Source organism: Peromyscus leucopus, chromosome 13 (assembly GCF_004664715.2).
Source record: "Peromyscus leucopus breed LL Stock chromosome 13, UCI_PerLeu_2.1, whole genome shotgun sequence".
NCBI classification, from domain to species: Eukaryota; Metazoa; Chordata; class Mammalia; order Rodentia; family Cricetidae; genus Peromyscus; species Peromyscus leucopus.
Genome location: NC_051074.1, coordinates 9,933,293 through 9,953,214, shown reverse-complemented (window position 1 = coordinate 9,953,214; position 19,922 = coordinate 9,933,293). Strand labels below are relative to the sequence as shown.

Genomic DNA, 19,922 nt, shown 5'->3' with positions numbered 1-19,922 from the left:
TCTGTACCTAGTCTCCAACCCCCACGTCATCCAAGAGGTCCTCAAAGAGCTTTGGCTAGGGCCAACCTGGACCCTTGTTCTCACTCATGCCTGTTGGTGGTGCTTTCCAGAGCCTTCTGCTGACCATGGATTCTGTTGTCGTTGTTAGTTTGGGGTGTTTCGTTTTGTTTCCTCTTCCCAGCCCTGGAGACTGGGTGCATTTTTTTTTTTTTTTTTTTTTTTGTTCCTTGTCTTTTAAAGCAGCGTCTCTTGATGGTTGGTGCTTGGTTTTAAACAGAAGTCCTCCTTGTCCCACCCCGCCCCGCCCCACCTTCCCCGGAGTAGCTGGTGTTAACTTCTTTCTGTCTTGTCGCACTAACCTCAGTTCAGTCATCTCTGGCTGCAACAGCTACCCTCTTCTCAACACATGCATGAGCGAGCGCATGGCTGCTCTCACCCCCTCCCCCACCTTCTCAAGCCCCGACTCCGACACCACCGAGCCTGCCGAGGAGCAGAGCGTGGGGGAGGAGGAGGAGGAGGAGGAGGAGGAGGAGGAGGAGGAGGAGGACCTGGAGGACGACGTCTTTCCGGAGCACACGCTGTGCGACGGCCGGGACCCGTTTTACGACCGGCCCCCCCTGTTCAGTTTAGTAGGAAGGTTGGTGAGGTTGAGGCGCGCATGCTGGGGAGGAACCAGCTCTTTTGCGTAGAAGCACTGCTGTGGCACTCGATCGGGGGATCAGGGCAGACACCGGACCCTCTGGGCCGGGCAGCCTAGGGCTAGTCTCTGAGGAAGCTGAGAGAGCCAGGCTCACTTTGTGTCTTCACGGTGGGACATGGGCACAGGTAGGAGATGGATGCTCTGTCTCGGCGGGGAAGAGTCTGAGGCCGGTGGCAGGAGAGGCTGGGCCTTGAAACACACAGCTACAGCCAAGGGTTCCTGGTGCCCGCTGCGATGGCTGGGATAGTTCCCGTAGGATAGGTCGTAGGAAATGACCAAGACTCCGTGACTCCTTGTGCAGGGCTCAAGGGGCATTTGAGAAGGGAAGAAAGATGTCCCCAGGCAGGATGCCCCAAACCCTTGTCTTGGGAATCAGCTTGGTTCAGCTAAGGTGGCTTCTGCTTATTCCACTGTTGTCCAAAGAGAAGATACCCTATGTATTCAACGCCACTCTGTTCCAAGAAAAAGAGCAGGGCTGTGAGCCACCCAGTGTAGGGGAGGAAGGGCTTCTACCTATCTGCTTTAATTTTGTAGAGCCTAGCAGGTAACAGTAGCTCCAAGCTCCTGACCCACCAGGCCAGCTTGATGAGATGGGCATGCACCCTTTGTAGAGAACCCCCGGGCACTGAGTTTCTAGAATAGGCGAGGGAGGCTGGGGTTGGGGCTACAGGGAGGCAGGTCTAGCCACTGGCTGCAGCAGTAAGGCAAAGGTAACTTAGAAATGCTAGGGTTTATATTCTACCTGCTTGAAACAGCAACAGTAGCATCCTCTCCTGGAGTTTGAGATTGCTTCTAGGACAATGGGAGTCTCAGAACTCTTGATCTTGGAGCACAAGTATTGAAAGCTAAAGGCTGAGCATGGTCCTTTACAGACTATGGACTTTTTATGGAGTTCCTTCCTTCCTTCCTTCCTTCCTTGAATGGAGGTGATGGTGTAAGCACCCCTCTCCCTGGGAGGTAGCAGGTCCCAGATCACTGGCTAGGATCTTCTCTGATTAGTTTTCCTAACTGTCATTGGCTGGCATTAGCTATGATGAGCTAGCCAGGTGGACACAAATGGGTAGCCTCTCCCTCTGAGATAGTCTGGGTCTGGACTTCCACCCTGCTGGGCCTGAGCAAGAGGTACAGATTCCAGGCCAGCTCTGTACGGGCTTCTCCCAACAAGCCTTGGGCTATAGCACCAGACCTCCCATGCCTGCTGGGCCCTGGGAGTGGTTCCGGGTGTCAGGTAGGCAAGGGGTCAGGAGATAGAGGGGCCAGTGACGTGAGGAGAAATGGGGTATGGGCTCTGCAGTCTCACAAAAAGAGCTGGGTCCTTCCAACGTTGTTTCCCCTCTTGTGGACCTGAGATTTCACAAAATGACCAAGCTTAGCAAAAGTCATCCATGAGAGGCCTGGCCCCCTGTATCGTGGGGTGCTCTGTGCAAGGCTTCATTTCGGCAACCCTGACCTTTTCAGTTTGGCAAGAATTGGCTTCTCTGCACAGCAGCTATGCAGGCCCAGTCCTGAGGAGGGCTCCACCTTGGTTTTCCTTTTATCCTCTGGTAGCTGCTGGCTCTCTCTCCAAAGCTTAAGCGAAATTGGGGTGCCCACTCTCGTCCCCTCTGGAAAGGCTTCCCTGGGTCCCAGCATGCGTTTCTGCACCTCACCAATCTGTGGTTAGCGCTGCCTCCTCCCTCCGGCCTCGCCACACGTGCCGCTCTGCCCGTTCTTCCCTCCCCGCCTCTTTCGGGTACTTGAGCCTGCTTCAAGGTGCTCTGGATCGGGGCAGTGGTCTCATGGCCATAACCAGGGTCCCTCCTCACATCCAGGGTCTCTGATGGTTAGGCGTCCGGTGGCCCGAGGATGTGGGTGAGTTAGCTGATGCAGTGAGTCCAGAGGCTCCCATTTCCTAGCGAACACACATCCAGAGGATGGGGGCATGGGGCAGGTACTGCAGAGACAGGACAAGCTCCTCTGGGGGAGGAGCTAGAGAGGGCACCAGATGGGTAAATGTTGACCCAGTAAGAGCCTGCACTGATAGCTCCATGCAGCCCGGAGCCTCTTAGCTCCATGCTGGGCCTCCTTATCTGGACCACCTGTCTTTGCCAGTGTGGCTGTGGACAGTGTTCTTCGACCCTGAGAGCAGCTGGGTGTTTGGCTGGTTGGCATGCCAAGGTTGGCAAGGGCTGTGTTCTCTGACCCTGCAGTGGCTTACACTGTCTTCTAGTTGTTTCTGGTGCCCAGAGAACAGGTAAGAGGAAGGCTAGAGTCTATTGTCCCCCTGAGTAGTGTCTGCCTGGGTGCCCTCATCTCCAGGGGTGCTGGCTGAGTGAGTTCTACTCAGAGTGGGGCACAGAAGTCTTCCAGATTCAGCTTGTGGCCTCTTCAAAACCCGTGCTGCCCCTGGGAGGCAATCCAGGCCCAGAGGTCTCCTCTAGCCGATTGACTTCACCACAGTGCCAAGTGGACTGGGTTGGTCATGTAGATCGTATAGAGGGGAGGAGGCATTGCATCCTTTTTGTCTTCTACAACATCTGGCCCCACAGCTGCAACTAGACCCACAGTTCCCATGAGCTGTGCAGGGATCATGAGGTCAGGGAGGCTCCAGGGGCTTTGGCCACAAATGGGTCTCTTTCAGTACATAACCTCAGCCTCCAGTGGGAGATTAGGGTTAGATGTGGGCCACTTCGTTCCTACAGTTTGGATGTGGGCCACGGCAGCCTGGATTTTCCCTCTCTGATGGAAGTTCTGAAAGATGGAGATACAGATTTATACATGATTAGTTGCACTGACGAGCAATGAACAACAGAGTTGAGAGCTCCCTAGAGGGCAACTTGCAGGTCCCATCCTAGCTCTGGCCCTTGCTGCCACTCCTGGCTACTGCCTGATATTTCTATGCATCGTTTTCTTCTCTTGTGAAATGAGCCTGAGTGCCATATTCTACCAGCTCTAATGGGCCCTGCTGGACTCCAGACTTTTTACATCCATAAAAGAGGAGAGCATAGATAGCTAAACTGAGGGGCATCACTGTTAAGACATACTTGATAAACTACCTTCCGGGCATCGGGGAGCAGGTGCTGTCCCAGCATGTGTATTTCTTCTTTGGGTCCTGCGGTCTCTGGGGTCAACCCCATTTTACAATAGGCCCCATAGGGAGATTTAACAAGGCAACTCCACATAGTTAAAAGGAGGTTTATTTTGGGGTTAACTTACAGCCACTAAAGGGGTTGGTTACAGGATCCGGGAGAGGTGAGGTGCAGTCCAGTGGGGTTCTCTGGAGAACTCTGACTCGGTCTTCCATCCAGCATGCAGTATCACGAGCAACCAGGAGGCTCTGCACATCCTGATCTCCGGTCTTAAGGGTTCCCGTCTCAGCCCCGCCCCAGGTCATAGGTAGGCATGGCAGTTACCAGAAGCCTCCCTAGGGGTAGTACTTCCAGGTCAAAGCTGGAATAGCTACCCACTACAGGAGCCTTACCATATGACTTAGACATGGCCTTGCCCTGCCTCAGTCTACCTATCTGAGTACTGCTCCAGAACCCCGAGTTCTGGACAGTGGGGGAGGATTAAGCAGTGAGTGTATAAAATCTATGAGCCTCCCTGTGGGTGCTCACAGAGCTGGGGGTATCTCTGTAGTGCTAGTAGGGCACATCTGGATAGCCCAGAACCTGTGCTCTGCTGATTCCAAGCAAGCTCTGTGGCACTGCCTCGTGGGCCCTCTAGGATGTCAGGGCCTTGGCAGAGGTGGGTTTCAGTCTGGCTCAGGGGACCAGAACAGCTAGCACAGTCCACATCCTTTCCACAGTACTTCCCCAACTGGTACCTTGAACAGAGGGGGTTGGGCTAGTACTCTTCCTGAGAGGGCACCGTGCTAGGGAAAGTTGGGGGAACCACTAAGGCCCCTGGAGGAGGGCTGCCTCCTACCATCTGAGGCCTGACTTTGAGGATTTTGCTAGAACAACTTGCTGAAGCTCGGTCATATATTAAAAGCACAGAAACCCAGAAAGTCTACAGACAGATTCTTAAAGTCAGAAGATGTGGCTGAGAGGAGAGTGCAAATGGGCTGTTGTCAGGAGAGTAGACAGATAACAGGAACCCATCGGCCCCTGTGGCCAGATGCAGGCTGAACGTAGGGGCAGTAAGATGGGGCTGGCCGTCTTGAACCTCTTAGGGCTTAGATGATTCTGTAAGGAGTTCAGGCATCGCGGAGGCCCTTCCCATCACTGGGAACTTGTATGTGACAGGTTCCCTACAACCCTCTGGGACAGTGGGAGAGGCAGAGTGATGGAGAGGCCAGCTGAGGGAGCTCCAGCAAGACTCTTGAGAGAGGTGGTATCTATAGACAGTGAGGGTCAGGGCATAGCACCGGCTTCTGAGTGATGGCCACACACTCTGAGTCGCACCTGCCCCGAGAAGGATGACGCTTAGCGATGGCTCGCGTCTGACCTCCAGGTCAGCCGAGCGGGCACAGGTCTTGGTGAAAGGCACTCCATGGAGGAGGTGCTTGATGGCGCCCAGTGGGAAAGAGGCGTCCGTCCTCGAAGGGTTGAGGCTTGTTAGCAGGTCCCCGTTCAGCTCGGGTCCTCCGGCCCTTGAAGCAGGCTGACACCCTCTCTCCAGCTGCCCTCAGACAGCCGCGTCCAGGCTGAGCTGGGCTGTGCCCTCCACCCACGGAGGCCCCTTCCCTCCTCTCTGCACCTTCACCTCGTGTCTCCTCTGGGCACCGACAGCCCTCCTCCCTCACCCCCTTGCCTGGCCCCAGCCCGCCTCGCTGCGTGCGTGCGTGCGTCCGCCCTGGCTGTCCCGCCGCTTCGCTCCTCTGCTTTGCAGCTTCATTGTTGTGTGTGAGCTGGCCTTGGTGTCGCTGCTGTAGCTCAGAGTCACACCCCGAGGGTCGCCCGTGACTATGGCTTCTGCTCCTGCAGGGCCTTCGTGTACCTGAGCAACCTGCTGTACCCTGTGCCCCTGGTGCACCGCGTGGCCATCGTCAGCGAAAAGGGAGAGGTGAAAGGCTTCCTCCGTGTGGCAGTGCAGGCGATCTCAGGTGTGTGGGGGTCCAGGTGGTGCGCGGCGGAGTCCCTTGCGGGGCTTTGCCTTTGTGGGCCATGGCGGGAGGAGGGACACTGTGCAGGATCCAGTATGAAGCTGGCCTTACCCAGGACTCCCCGCCTCCCTGTGGCCAGCATGAAACGTTTCCCCCTTTCACAGACAGGTGGGCAGGTGCGGAGAGAAGCAAAAGTCGCCTGCACTGAGCCCTTGGCTCTGGCCTCCTAGACTCTCCCAGACTAGATAGCGACATCTCAGGCAGGCAGGCTCAGCCCAGGATGCCTCGAGCCTGACCTGGAGTGGAGTCCTCGCCTCTCCCACAGATCAGGTGGACCCAGAGATTGCCTTGTCAGCAATCTACCCACTACCCACTTTTCTCCACAGCCAAGGGAGCCTGCAGACTCCCAGTCCCTGGCCAGAGTGGCTCTCAACAGCTGCCTCAGTTTCTCTTCTATGTTCCTCCCTTAGCTCCTGGTCTCAGGCACAGGTCTAAGCTGGAGGCTGCAGATTCTCCCTCCTCATTTGTGGCCTGAAAATAGAGTCTCTCCCGTTGTAAAAGAGAGAGATGTTTTCACTACCCATCCCTCTGGAATGACCAGGAAGTACCAGGATTAGCCAGCTGCACAAGGCCCTGGGCCTCAGTTTGCTCACCTATGGGCCTATAACGCACTTCCTACATGGTGAGAACATGTGTAGGGCCTCCGAGAACAGTGGGAGGGTCGTGACCCAAAAGGTAGCCGCAGGTCAGTGGTAATGTCTACTGTAATGGCAGCTTGGAGACTCCTTCCTCTGCCCGAGACCATGGTCTCTCTTCCTGGAGTACTCACTGTCTTTGTTCCATGGCTTCCTGGCACCTGGGGAGAGGGGGAGACAAAGGAACAGAGGGGACTAAGTGGGACGCTGCAGGTTGGCCATGGTTAGTCTGGGGCTGGCTCAGCGTGGGCACATGGAGGATCTGGAGAAGGCCACCCCCCCCCAGTGTGTTAGACACGCCCGGGTTCTCATACGCTCCAGACTGTCTAACCACCAGGCTCTCCTACCTGCAGGTTATCATGTCCTCACTGCCCCCCTCATTCTCAAACTCTCGGATCCACAATACCCCAAGTTCTCCTACCGCAGAGCTAATCACACCCAAACACCACCAATGTACCCCCAGGTTTTTATGTGCCACAGGTTTTCAGACTACCCTCCCCGAGTTCTCACACCCCAGGTTCTCACCCTTCCCGAGGTTCTCACACCCCGGATTCTCACACCCCGGATTCTCACACCCCAGGTTCTCACCCTCCGAGTTCTCGCACCCCGGGTTCTCACACCCCGGGTTCTCACACTCCTGAGTTCTCACACCCCGGTTCTCATACCCTGGGTTCTTGCACCCCGGGTTCTCACACCCCGGGTTCTCAAACCCCGGGTTCTCACCCTCCGGGTTCTCGCACCCCGGGTTCTCGCACCCCGGTTCTCGCACCCCGGTTCTCACACCCCGGGTTCTCACATCCCGGGTTCTCACACCCCGCATTCTCACACTCGGGATCTCACACCTCAGGTTCTCATACTCCGGATTCTTGCTTCCCGGGTTCTCACACCCCAGGTTCTCACACAACGGGTTCTCACATCCCGGGTTCTCACACTCTGGGTTCTCACACCCTGGGTTCTCACACACGGGTTCTCGCACCCCGGGTTCTCACACCCCGGGTTCTCACCCTCCAGGTTCTCACACCCCGGGTTCTCACACCCCGGGTTCTCACACCCCGGGTTCTCGCACCCCGGGTTCTTGCATCCCGGGTTCTCACCCTCCGGATTCTCGCACCCCGGGTTCTCACCCTCCGGGTTCTCACACTCCGGGTTCTCACACCCCAGGTTCTCACCCTCCAGGTTCTCACACCCCAAGTTCTCACACCCGGGTTCTCGCACCCCGGGTTCTCACCCTCCAGGTTCTTACACCCCGGGTTCTCACACCCTGGATTCTCACACCCCAGGTTCTCACACCCCGGGTTCTCACACCCCGGGTTCTCACACCCTGGGTTCTCACACTCTGGGTTCTCACATCCAGGTTCTCATGCCCCGGGTTCTCACACCTGGGTTCTTGCACCCCGGGTTCTCACACCCCGGGTTCTTGCACCCCGGGTTCTCACACCCAGGTTCTCATACCTCTGACCTTCAAATACCTCTTCCTCCTCTCCTCTGAAATGTCTAATCACCTCTTCCCTGGCATTCTGGCCACATTAGGTGACTTCAGTTCTACTAATTAAGCTAATAATTAGCTATATTTTCAAACTCTCCTTAGCCTGTGATTTCTAAATGCCCTCCCCCACTCCCACCTATTACCAGCCATGATGTACCCAAGATTGCTTAGATGAGCATAGTCTAGTCACTGTTTCCCTCAGTGATGGTCCAAAAGGTCCCATCTAGCAGGGAAAGCCAGGAGTGGATGGATTCCGAGCTGCTAGAAGAAGCCACACTTCAACACCACCCTGGCCACACTGCTGAGACTAAGATGTCCTCACTTAAGGGTGCCTCTTTCCTGGGGTCCTTCCTCTCCATCTTGCAAGGCCCTCCTTCTCCTCTCTAGTCTAGCAGCTCCCAACCACACTGGGTAGATGTCTCCATTTTGTCCATGTATTCCTAGAGGCCAAGGGGCTTGCCCATGGCCCTTGTAGAGGACAGTGGCTTTCTTGCTCTGTTCTTGGTGAGAAGGGCCCTCTAGAGGGTCATTATGAGAGCTGGTGAATGGCCCTATCTCCAAATTTAAGCTCAGGTTTACCTCCAAGGGCCACCACTCTAAACCCAGTGGAACTCAGTGGGTCCTCTGTATATCAGATAGTTATATTGGAAGGTATATCAGATAGGACTGATTGTTAGGAAGATGTATGAAGCTCAGAGCCCAGGCCTGTGAGGAGCCACAGCCCCGCTGTCCTCCAAGTCATATTCAGGAAAAGGGGACATGATGAATTCTGATCTGTGTGGGTCCCCAGATCTTTTATGAAGATAATTAGGTTTTTGTGTATTTGGGGTCACAAGTAATATTTCCCCGTCTGTGGCCATGGAAGAAAGGAATTTAGGAAACACACAGTCTTGTCACCCCGGCCCTGTCCTGTGACCATGGGTTGGGGTCAGCTCATCCACCGATTGCCATTGGGGCTGGCCCTGGCTATCAGACACTGTTGGCTGACTGGGTGGTGGCAGAGGAGAAGCCACAATGCTGGAGGTGGCACGGTAGGACCCATGGGCTCTGAAGAGGGTGGTGGAGGGGATCGAGAGCCTCCCGCTCTCCCTGAGCACCTGGGACAGGCAGGTCAGGGTCAGAGACTGTGGGGCTCGTGACTCAGGATGAGTGAGTCTTGACAAGGACATGCCTGAGGCAACATAGGCTGGTGGTCAGCGTGTCCTGGTGACTCCTGAGCCACTGCAGGTGAGGCTGGCTGCCCAGTGCAGTTAAGAATCTGGTCCCCTGGTTCCTATACCCTCTCCAGGGTCCTGGGCCATTTGGCCCGGCTCTGTCCACTACGGAAAACAGGTTGGCCAACCACTTGCTTATTCCTCTCGCAGCTGACGAAGAGGCTCCGGATTATGGCTCAGGTGTCCGTCAGTCAGGAACTGCTAAAATCTCCTTTGATGACCAGCATTTTGAAAAGGTACTGTGAAGGCTTGCCTTGTGTACTGAGGAACCCCTTCCCCTGAACCCTAGGCTCTAAGGGCCAGCCCTGGCAGGGTCCCATGGGCTTGGAGTCTTTTCTCTCTCCCTGAGCGCTGTGCCTGCCCCATCCCTGGCTGTCTCAAACACACAATGTCCCTCCCCCAGTTTATCAGGACCCACTTGGTCCAACCATCTTCCTGAATCTCACACAGCAAGGCGTAGAGCTGGTAAGTAGAGCCAGCTTTTAGAATAGGCACCCCCCATTCTCCCTTCTCTTGGGTTAGCTGTTCTCGGGGTTCCCAAAGCATACTATAACTTCTACCATCCTTCTTCCTGCCTTCCCCAAAACCTGTGAGAATGAGGACAACCCCATTGAGGCCACCCTCTGACCCCCACAGAAAAGGCTATCTGAGGAGCCATTAGAGGGATTAATCCCATGCAGTGCCCCTCCCCGGGTGGCTTATTTAGCTGTCTAGCTTCAGATCTCAGTCTGAGGATGTTCAAGATGGAAGAGCTGCCTGTGACCTGCCACAGGAAGTGCCCTGGTTGGTAGAACTGAAGGCCAGGAATGGTTTCTGGTTTCCCTTCACTATGCCTCTTGCATTGAGGCAGGCAGAGTGTTCTTCTCAGGCATTTCACACCTCAGCTCATTTAAACCAGAGAGTCGGAAGTAGAGTGAGTGGTCTAGAGAGGTGGGTGGCTTCATCTGGAGGTCAGTGGCAAGGCTGGCTCAGGGCCCGAGACCCAGGCCCCGAGGCACAGATCTCTATAGCCTGTGACAGGGAGGCTTTAGCTCAGCCATCTAGCTGCTCCCGGGCTTTCTCAACCCTGTGTCTTCACAGTTTCAGTCTGAGTCCTGCCCTGTGGTGGGGATGTCCCGCTCAGGGACCTCCCAGGAGGAGCTGCGCATTGTAGAAGGCCAGGGTCAGGGTGCTGACTCCGGGCCTTCAGCTGACGAGGTCAACAACAACACCTGCTCAGGTAGGCGCAGCCCGACTGTGTGGAGACATGGATGTGTGGGACCAGGGCCTGAAGAGCATGGAATCTAAAGGCCCCACGCTCTGCTCTGGCTCCCCACAGCTGTGCCTCCCGAAGGCCTCCTAGACAGCCCTGAGAAGTCTGCCCTGGATGGGCCCCTGGACACGGCCCTGGACCACCTCCGTCTAGGCAGCACCTTCACCTTCCGCGTGACAGTCCTGCAGGCATCCAGCATCTCTGCTGAATATGCCGACATCTTCTGCCAGTTCAAGTGAGCCTGTTGTCCATGCCCTGGGATACTGGGAAGTAGGATGCTCTCCCAAGGGGCGTGCAGCCCACATAGGCTGTGCTGGGGGCCATGCAGGCTCATGCAATGCCCAGTGAGGCCACAGGTCCTTGCTGCAAGTCCTTGCTCCAAGTTCTTCTTCTTGATCTGCAGCTTTATCCACCGCCATGATGAGGCCTTCTCCACTGAGCCCCTGAAGAACACTGGCAGGGGACCCCCTCTTGGCTTCTACCACGTCCAAAATGTAAGTCTTGGCCCTTATCCCCCAACACCCAAGGGCCTTCCCATCCATTCTTTCTCCTCTGAACGGACTGTCCTGGGGGCTGTCTGGCACCAGGTTGTAGAACCTCTGTGCCATGCTGGGATACTGGCATTGTGGTTAGGTAGCAGGGGGATCTGTAGTGTTTAAAATTGGAGCCTAGGGTCAGAATAGAGCTCCTGAAAGCTGCTCACAATGAGCCTTGGGTAGACACAGACACAGAGCATCCAGGGATGTCATGGCTGGAATTGGTGCTGAGGGCTGGCTGGGCCTGGAGTGCTGTGTTTTCATGGATACTGAATACTTTCAGATACAATCCATACTTCCCCCTTTTTCCCTCTAGATTGCGGTAGAGGTGACCAAGTCCTTCATCGAGTACATCAAGAGCCAGCCTATTGTGTTTGAGGTCTTCGGCCACTACCAGCAGCACCCATTCCCACCTCTTTGCAAGGATGTGCTCAGGTCATCTGCCTAGGTCACCCAAGTGTCCTTGTCTCCAGGCTACAGAGCCCATGTACCCGATCCCCTCTCCTTAGCTTTCTGGGATGGTCAGAGCATGGCCCGGCCTGCCTCTCTCCTTTGGAACCGGGTTCTTTAAAAAGACCATTGCTGTCAGAGCCTTGCCATCAGCCAAGCATGGGAAGCATCCAGGGCATAACCGGGTGTTGCTGCCCGCTGACCACTTCCAGGAAGGGAACATCTGTCTGACTCCCTCATTCTTTGTGGGGGAGGTGAGGGAGGGAAGTGTCAAGAGGCTAGGGTGTGAGGTTACCTGTAAGCCATCTCACCCTGTGTCCAGGAGGTGGGATGGGAATGCCAGCCACCCTGGGGCCTGGAGATATGTTGAGAGGTCTTCCCTTCTCTCCAACTCTCTCTCTCTTCAGCTGAGCAGACCTCACAGCTGAGGGATACCCGGGATATGATAATGGAAGAGGGAGGCAACAGAGATTATTTGGGACACTGCGTCCCTGGAGCCTTGAGAGCCTCTGGGATGGTGTCCAGGGCCCCAAGGGTTCCTCCTTTCACATCTAAGTGTATACCAAGACCTGGGTTCTTCCTGGGTCTGATGAACAGGGAAATAAGGGATCCATGAATGGGCTTCAAATCAGCCTGCCCTACCTTGGGCTGCCCCAGGACTCACAGACACCAGCCTAGGTCTGCTCACTCTGGCTTTCTTCCACAGCCCCCTGAGGCCCTCACGTCGCCACTTCCCCCGGGTCATGCCGCTATCGAAGCCAGGTAGGTGAGACTCTCCCGAGTCCAGTGGGGCAGTGATGGCCCACACAATGGGTGCAAGTGTGGTTGAACCTGCTGTGAATGTAATGGTTTTTCAGGCTGCAGATGACATAGCACATGTCTTGGCTTGTGGAGTGTACAGGCTTTGTGCTCTGCTCTTCAGCCCTGTCCACAATTTAGACCCAGTGACAGGTGACATGATGAGCAATCGAAAGGGACTTCGAGGAAGGGCCCAGAGCAGGGGCTGTGGACAGACATGGTTGGGCCCAGGAATATGGAGGTGGGGCGGGGTGGGCAGAAGTGGTCAGGAGGTAGACATATTGGAGAGCCATCAGAGCTGAGTGTAGGGCATCCTGGGCGAGGCGTGGGTGCTGGAAGGACACACTTGGACTGATACATTCTGCTGTGGCCAAGGGTAGCTCATGTAACAGGCCAGGCAGCAGGGTCCTGTTCGTGTGATAGGACCTCTGAGCAAGTGTCTCTGCTGCCCTGGTGGTGCTCGGCGTCTCAAGCCACCACCCTCATACCCAGCTGCAAAAGGCCACGTGCTCCTAGGTGGGTGTGGAAAGCATAAGTGGCCACTCATGTGAGACCAGAGCCAGATCTCTCATGCCTGAGTGCACAGAGCTAGGGGGACCTGGCCGTGGGTACGCCAGTTGGGCACCTCTGTTTGGGCGATGTGTTGCCCGTGCAGCCTGTGTGGCGCTCTCCCTCAGTACCCCCATAATGACATTGCTTTCCTGTCTTCCTAGTGCCTGCCACTAAGCTCAGCACCATGACGCGGCCTTCCCCAGGTCCCTGCCATTGCAAGTACGACCTGCTGGTCTACTTCGAGATCTGCGAGCTGGAGGCCAATGGCGAGTGAGTTGGCACCCAGAGTGCCCATGTTGGGCACCAGCTTGGGGTCCAAGAGTCTGTGATGAAGAAGGGCACTGGGGACGCTGTTCTGAGGGCAGCTGAGAATCCACAGTGGCTAACATGGGAAGGGAAGGTCGGTGGGCTCTGAGCTGATGTCTGGGGAGGTCTGGGACCAGGTTCTCCTTGAGTGCCCCAATCTTAAGGCATGGAGCACAGAAGCCCTTACACACAGTACCCAGGTCATTGGGTGTAGATTTCTGACTTGTAGGGTGTGAAAGAGAATATGAGAGCTGCTGTAGAGAGCCAGCCCAGAAGGACCTGCTCTCCTCAAGGGGTGGTCAATGATCCCGCTTTCAGCTCTGGGACAGAGAGGGGTTTTGCACCTCACCATCACTGTCTTTTCCAGTTACATCCCTGCTGTGGTAGACCACCGTGGAGGGATGCCGTGCATGGGGACCTTCCTTCTCCACCAGGTAGGAAGCCTCACCTGCCCTCCTCAAACCTGGCCCTGCTCCAAAGTCCCCCGTGTCCCCAGTGCCCCCTGACGGTTCCCTCTCCTGGCATGTGACAGGGCATCCAGAGGCGGATAACTGTGACGCTGTTGCATGAGACGGGAAGCCACATCCGCTGGAAGGAAGTACGAGAGCTGGTTGTGGGTGAGTGGTGCCGGCCGGGGGGACCTCAGGAGTGGACTATTTGGGACAAAACCCTGGGTTCTAACCACAGTTCCGTCCTGTGCTGTGTGGCTCTGGCTAGGTCACCAAGCCTTTCTGTGCTTCAGCACATCGCCTGTCAGGGAGGAGAGCCCTGGATCTGTGCTATAGAACCAAGTTTCTACCTAATCTGTGTTGCCCTTCCAGGGTAGTCGAAACAGTACAACCAAATGGCTTAAAACAACGGAAAACTGCCAGGTGTCACCGTTCTGGAAATCAGGGTGCCGGCAGGCTGTCTGGGGCGCGGCAGGGTTCTTCTCTGCTTTGCCTGGTGTTGGGAGGTGGCTGTAGTCCTGAGTGTCCTTAGCTTGTGGAAGACTGCTCCAGTCCTCAGCTTTACCGGGCGGGCTCCATGCGCTTTGATGGTCCCAGACATGGGGCTGCCACGCTCACTCCAGGATGACTTTAGCTTGGCTCATGGCACCGCTGTGCTGTGGGGTCGGGACTCTAGCACATCCTGTAGGGAGGACAAGAACACTGTCTTTCTCTGTGACCTCCCCTTTTGAACTCCGCTTTACCAAGCTGTCCTCTAGACTCTCATTTGGGGACATGGGTAGATATCCGTCCCAGGACGTAGCTCCTCTAGCCTGGAGCCAAGGCATCTCTGTCTAGAAGCTCCTCCCAGTCCTGGTAGGCAGGATCTCAGGACCAGTGTCCTTAGGCTGACCTGTCATCCTGTGTCCCAGCCTACAGGGCTATGGAGAGCTGATCTGGGTACCAGGATGGACACTTGTGGTTTACAAGCTCTGTGTCAGGGATCAGAAAAAGCTGAAATCAGTGATCAAAGCATCCCATGGGGAGAGTCCAAACTGAATCAGTTCCAAGACCAAGGTCAGGCCCAGCACCTGGCTTCTGAACCAAGCTATCCCTGGAGTGGGGGCAGCTCTGCCTCTGCTGTCACCCAGTGGTGTCCCACCCCACCGTGTCCTCCCCTGTAGATGGACAGCCCAGACTGCCTTAAAGCTCACCTTCTTCTTCTCCTCTTCTAAAAATGCAGACATCAAAAGCTGCCAATTTGGGGTGGCAATGGGGACTTAAGGGAAGTAGGGGAGATACTGCTGTGAACACTCAGTCCCATTCAGGTTATAGCCAAGCCTGGCATCGCTCCCAGGGAGGCATGGGTCTTTTAGACCCCGTGAAGTGGACATTGTGGAGATGGGCCAGCAAAGTAAGGAAAGACAAGAGCCCCTGGGGGGCATGAGCTCCATATAGGTGGCCTTTTGAGGACTACAGATGATCCTAGCCAAGTCCCCACCTCCCTCTTGTGTCCTGCCAAGTATGTCCATCAGATCCTCAGGCGGAGAGCTCTATGAAGGCCAGTTCCCAGGGTTGAGTATCTGCTCTGGGCAGGCTTTCCTTGCCCTAAACTTCTCCTTGCCATGGGTATCCCAAGCAATGGAGAGTCCGGCATCAGGAAAGGACTGGCTGAAGGACCCCAAATTGCCTCCTCCCAGAATCCTCATGCTGTAGAGCTACAGGGAACTGGGCAGGACTGCCCAGGATGTGCAGCAGAGGAGAGGGAAGCTGGTCACTCTGTTGCTGGAGCAGAGGACTTGTGAGTCATCTGTGTGCTCCTTTCAATGGGCAGAAAGTTGCTTCCAGGGTGAGGAATTATGAGATGAAGTGTCTCTCTCACAGACAGACAGATGGACTCCAAAAGCAGGCATCTCCTAGGCCCTGGAAGAGTGGCTAGTGAGCAAAGGGCGTATACATGGACAATGCTGCCTTCTCCCTTCATATTGTTATGTTAAGCATAAAATGGGGTAGGTTCATCCCCTCCTCGTCCCACAGGTAGCTTGCTAAGCTAGGTAGCTGAGACCCACCAGAAAGTGTAACTAGAGTTGAAAAATAGAATGCAGCCCTCTATGGAAGGAGACAGAGAAGGGAGGCATTGGCTCTGTCACAGGAGCCACCAGGTCTCCATCAGCCTCCTGGTCCACCCTAGTGCCTTTTACTCATGGCCAGCAGTCATGTAGGGAATCCGCTTGCCACCCTGGCTTCTGTCCAGAGGCCTCAGCATCCCTTGATCACTAGCCTTCCTGGGCAATGACACCCAGCCACTGCTCTTCCCACAGGTCGCATCCGAAACACTCCAGAAACTGACGAATCTCTGATTGACCCCAACATCTTGTCCCTCAACATCCTCTCCTCGGGATATGTCCACCCAGCCCAGGATGACCGGTGAGTCACGAGAAGGGTGGGGAGAACCACAACTCCTGCTGACCAGCTCCCACCCAGGTCAACCGCCAGCCTGCCATGGTCTCTACTGACCCAGCCACTCATGCCCCGGCCTGCTCCAGGCCTACATACCCTCTTTCTAACACCTAAAGGGACAGTGCAGTGAGCGATGGCCTGTGGCCTCCAAGTCTTTCTGCTCCCTTGATTGCATGTCCCCCATCCCTGGTTTATACTCTTCATGTCATCCTGTCTGTCGCCTGGTGAGTGCCAGCATAGGCTCAGAGTCCTGTCCCTGGGAGTTTGTAGGTAGATGGTTGGTGGCATGGGGTGGGAGACTTAACATGCAGGCCATGCTTCTGAGGACCACGCTGGTGTGAACAGGTCTGAAGTCTCTAGCAGGGGTCCCAGGGGTGTGGGGATCACGAAGGCAGTCCAGAGCCCCCAGAACTGGCAGTTGAGCAGCTTGAACAGAGGGGTGACTGTGGGTCACCACTGGACACATGCTTTTCATGGCTTTCCAAGCTCCAGAGGGTCCTAGCTCCCATCTTTATTTGAACAGTAGAGGGGCAGCGGACCTCTGGGATGTTCATGGCAGCCCTGAAGGGTTTGCCAAGGTGCGTGGGTATGACAGTCCTCACAAAGGCTGCCAACGGCCAGGCACTGCAGGAGTCACCCTGCCAAGGCGGATGCCCAGCTGGACAAAATTGTCTGGGACACAGTCTTCCAAGGGTTTGTGGAGCGTTTGGCAGGGGCTGAGCCCCAGCCTGGTTCTTCCTCAGCCTGGCCCAAGGCCAAGGAGCCAAGAGCTGACCCAGGACCTATAGCTGAGGCTGTTTGTGGCAAAACATTTTTTTGAGGGTGTGACAGACACCCCTTGGAGAGGCGCAGGAGGATCACACCCCTGTGAGGGATTGTATGGACCCAGAGTCCTGGGTGTGGCTTGTTCTTCCAGCTTCTGGGTCCAGAGCTCTATTTCTTCACAGACACCTGGGGAGAACAGGTCCTCCCCAAAGCACCATAGGCAGCCTCAACCAGGAGCCCGGGCTGGGCGGCAGTGGGGACAGTGAACAGGACAGAGACTAGGGTGTACACATGTGGCTCTGCTCCTCACCCTGTGCTCCTGGAGGTGTTCTCTTGGGAAGACGGCACTAGGAGGGGTAGGCTGGAGTTCACATCGAGGAATAGGAGGAGCGCCAGACCACGACGTGAGCCGGGACCTAGAGCGTCCTCTGGTCTTCCATCGCCTCTTGCTCTGCAAATGGACCCTGCTGAGGCAGGGGACCTATGGCCACTCCTAATACGGGTGCTGCCCCTGAGTGTAGGCCACGGTACCTGGGCATGGGAGTTCAGGGCCATGGAGGCGAGGGTGGGCACTGGGAGGCCCCGTCTGACACTGAATGCTAAGAGGTGCTTTGGGGTCTGGGAGTGACTTAACTCCCCTGACCTCTGACCCACCCACTGCAAGACATTCTGGGAGCAGAGGAGGAAGGGTGGGACCAGGAGGCCAGTGGGTAGGTGGGAGCCTTCCGGGCCATCCTTCCTGTTGTCTCCTTGTATTGAAGACCTTGTGGCCGGTGTCTTCTTGTCATCCGCTCTCCACCAGCTCAGCTGTTGAGAGCAACTAGGCCAAGACTCATTGTCCCTCAGCTGACAGAACTTTGGTTAACCAGGCTCGGCCCTGGCCCTGGCCTGCCTAGCTTCTGTCCTATTCCGTGTCCAACCCCACACCTAGGCTGGAGCCCCTGGGTGCCAGGAAGAGGGAAGACAGACGTGGCCGCTGGCTTGGCTCCTGCCCTTGCTGTTCCTGCTGGTGCAACCCCAGCCTTCCCTACCCCGGAAAAGTCTCAGGCACGCTCCTTAGTCCATGGCCTCCTCCCCAGGGCCCACTGGGGCCAGCTTCCTGTTCCCTGGACATGGCTGACATCTTAGGAGCCTTTGAGGGCCAGGCTGCTCAGAGACCAGCCACTGTGTAGAGGCTGAGGCTTGGGCCCGGCCCAGCTCTGCCCAGGGCCTCAGGCTACCATGCGCTTTGCCACACCTGGGCCTCTTCCTGCTCCGTGGTCCCTGCTTTGCAGCCCCCCTGGCCCTGAGTGGGTCTGCCAGCCACAGGCGGCTGCCCGCCGCTGCCGCTTGCTGCCGCTACCCCGCTGTCCCGCTGCCCACCCGCAGCCCTTCACTAACGTGTGGTTGTTTGTGTTTTGCAGGCAGTTTCTTGATTCGGACATACCTAGGTACCATTTCTGTCCCTCGGTTTGATTTCAGCCTCTTCCCTTCCCTTCCCCTTCCCCGGTCACCTACACAACCCTGGAATTTTTAATTTCTAGCTTTTTCAACTCATAACTTGCTCACCTTTCCTTCCTGTTTCTCCCTCCTTTTAATTTCGTTTCCTTGGTATAATAGCGTTCTGGTTTTATTTTTAGTCTCCTCCCCCAGCCCCACCTTCCTGGCTGCGTCTCTCCCGCCTCCTCTAGCCTTCACTCCTGATCTCGGCTGCTTTTGTAGTTCTCTGCCTCTGTAGACACTGGCCGGCTCCTGCTCCTCCCATCCCAGCCTTGCCTTCTATGCCAACCTCTAGCCTGGCCACAGTGGGTGCAGGTATCTCCCGCATGCAGGCTGGACAACCCGGCTGCTGGGCTGCACCAGCTCCCAAGGGCCAGCCACTTCCTGCAAGGGGTCGTAGCAGGCAGAGCCGGGAGCATGGGGAAGGGGCAGACAGGACCCACTGCCAGGAGACTCGAGCTCCCATGTGCTCCACAGCTGCCAGGGAGCCCTTTCCAGGCCAAGTCAGGAAGAGGGACATCACGCGAGCCTCACTTTACCCCAGCCGTGGCCTCGGCCTCGCTTCTTGGAAGTGGCAGGCACTAACTCCACGAGGAGACTAGCAGGCTTTTGAATGTGGCTTGTGCCCATTTCAGACTCACTTACCAGTGCTGGGTCCTGGTAGGGGAGATTGCTGCGGCTTCCTTTCGCACTGGCCTGTGCCGGGACTCGGTGATCACTGGGAAAGGACAGCCTCCAAGTCCCGAGTCCATACTGAGTCCAGGGAAAACTTGGGGCTGTTCTGAATGGAAGGCCAAGCAAGATGCCACCTTCTGGGCACTGGCAGGACGGTGGCCAGAGCTTCGTGGTGGCTATCTGTCTCACGGGTCAGCTTTCTTAAAGTCATAAACGCTTCAACCTGTAAGCTGCTCCACCTACACAGAGCTCTAGGGTGGAGTGGGCAAAGCCGGGACTTCAGGTGTGTCCTTGTGGTCATGGCTGTCACGGTCTGAGCAGAAAGTATTCATTTGCTGCCTTGCCTGGGTACCTGGGAGTGGGAGCCCCAGAAGGAGACTCAATGGGGTTATAGAACAGAGGTTCTTTGGAGCATATTCCTTGGGCCATAATAGGTGTGGAACACATTTGAGTTATTGGCCAGATCTTTTTCACGTGATACTGTGGGCCAAGAGCCGAGTGGACACTCCCTGGGGACCTGGGGCTAAAGGAGGCAGAAACCTCCTCAAGAGACACCTGGAGTGGTGGTCACATGCAAGCAGAGGACACAGCCCTGCCAAGCCTGAGCATTTCTCCCTACCAAGATCAGCTGGGTGGGCTCACTGGAGGAGGTGGCATGTGGCCTGGCTTTGGAGGCAAGTGATCTATGCTCAGACCAAAACAGAACTGGGCATCCATCTGCTGGCGGCCTCTGTGTGTTAGAGAGGTCTTCTTAACTGGACCAGGTAGTTCCAGCAACAGATATCTAGTGCCTCCAGGAGTGTTAGTAACCGGCCTAGTGCTTGACCTCATGAGAGGGAAGGAAGGAAGGGAGGAAGGAAAGGAAGGAAGAAGGGAGAGAGGGAAGGAAGGAAGAAGGGAGGGGAAGGAAGAAAGGAAGGAAGGAAGGAAGGAAGGAAAGAAAGAAAGAAAGAAAGGAAGGAAGGAAGGAAGGAAGGAAGGAAGAAAGGAAGGAAGAAAGAAAGAGAGAGGAAGGAAAAAGGGAGGGAGGGAAGGAAGGAAGGAAGGAAGGAAGGAAGGAAGGAAGGAAGGAAGGAAGGAAGGAAGGAAGGAAGTCTTTC

The 19,922-nt window shown here is 56.0% G+C and overlaps 1 protein-coding gene across 17 annotated transcripts in view; it reads left to right on the top strand.

Moving 5' to 3' along the window:
• Kif1a (kinesin family member 1A) overlaps positions 1-19,922 on the top strand; it is an 88,171-nt gene that overhangs the window by 52,614 nt on the left and 15,635 nt on the right. For 5 of the 17 annotated variants that reach the window (XM_028890659.2, XM_037210133.1, XM_028890656.2 and 2 more), the window contains 13 exons: positions 389-637; positions 5,608-5,726; positions 9,272-9,357; positions 10,202-10,340; positions 10,440-10,608; positions 10,777-10,867; positions 11,226-11,344; positions 12,066-12,121; positions 12,871-12,979; positions 13,383-13,449; positions 13,548-13,632; positions 15,765-15,870; positions 18,072-18,098. In XM_028890659.2, the coding sequence (XP_028746492.1) occupies positions 389-637; positions 5,608-5,726; positions 9,272-9,357; positions 10,202-10,340; positions 10,440-10,608; positions 10,777-10,867; positions 11,226-11,344; positions 12,066-12,121; positions 12,871-12,979; positions 13,383-13,449; positions 13,548-13,632; positions 15,765-15,870; positions 18,072-18,098 (1,422 nt within the window). Of the gene's footprint in view, positions 1-364; positions 638-5,607; positions 5,727-9,271; positions 9,358-10,201; positions 10,341-10,439; positions 10,609-10,776; positions 10,868-11,225; positions 11,345-12,065; positions 12,122-12,870; positions 12,980-13,382; positions 13,450-13,547; positions 13,633-15,764; positions 15,871-18,071; positions 18,099-19,922 lie in introns of all 17 variants that reach the window. The other 12 variants (XM_028890663.2, XM_037210136.1, XM_028890660.2 and 9 more) reach the window with 5 other exon arrangements.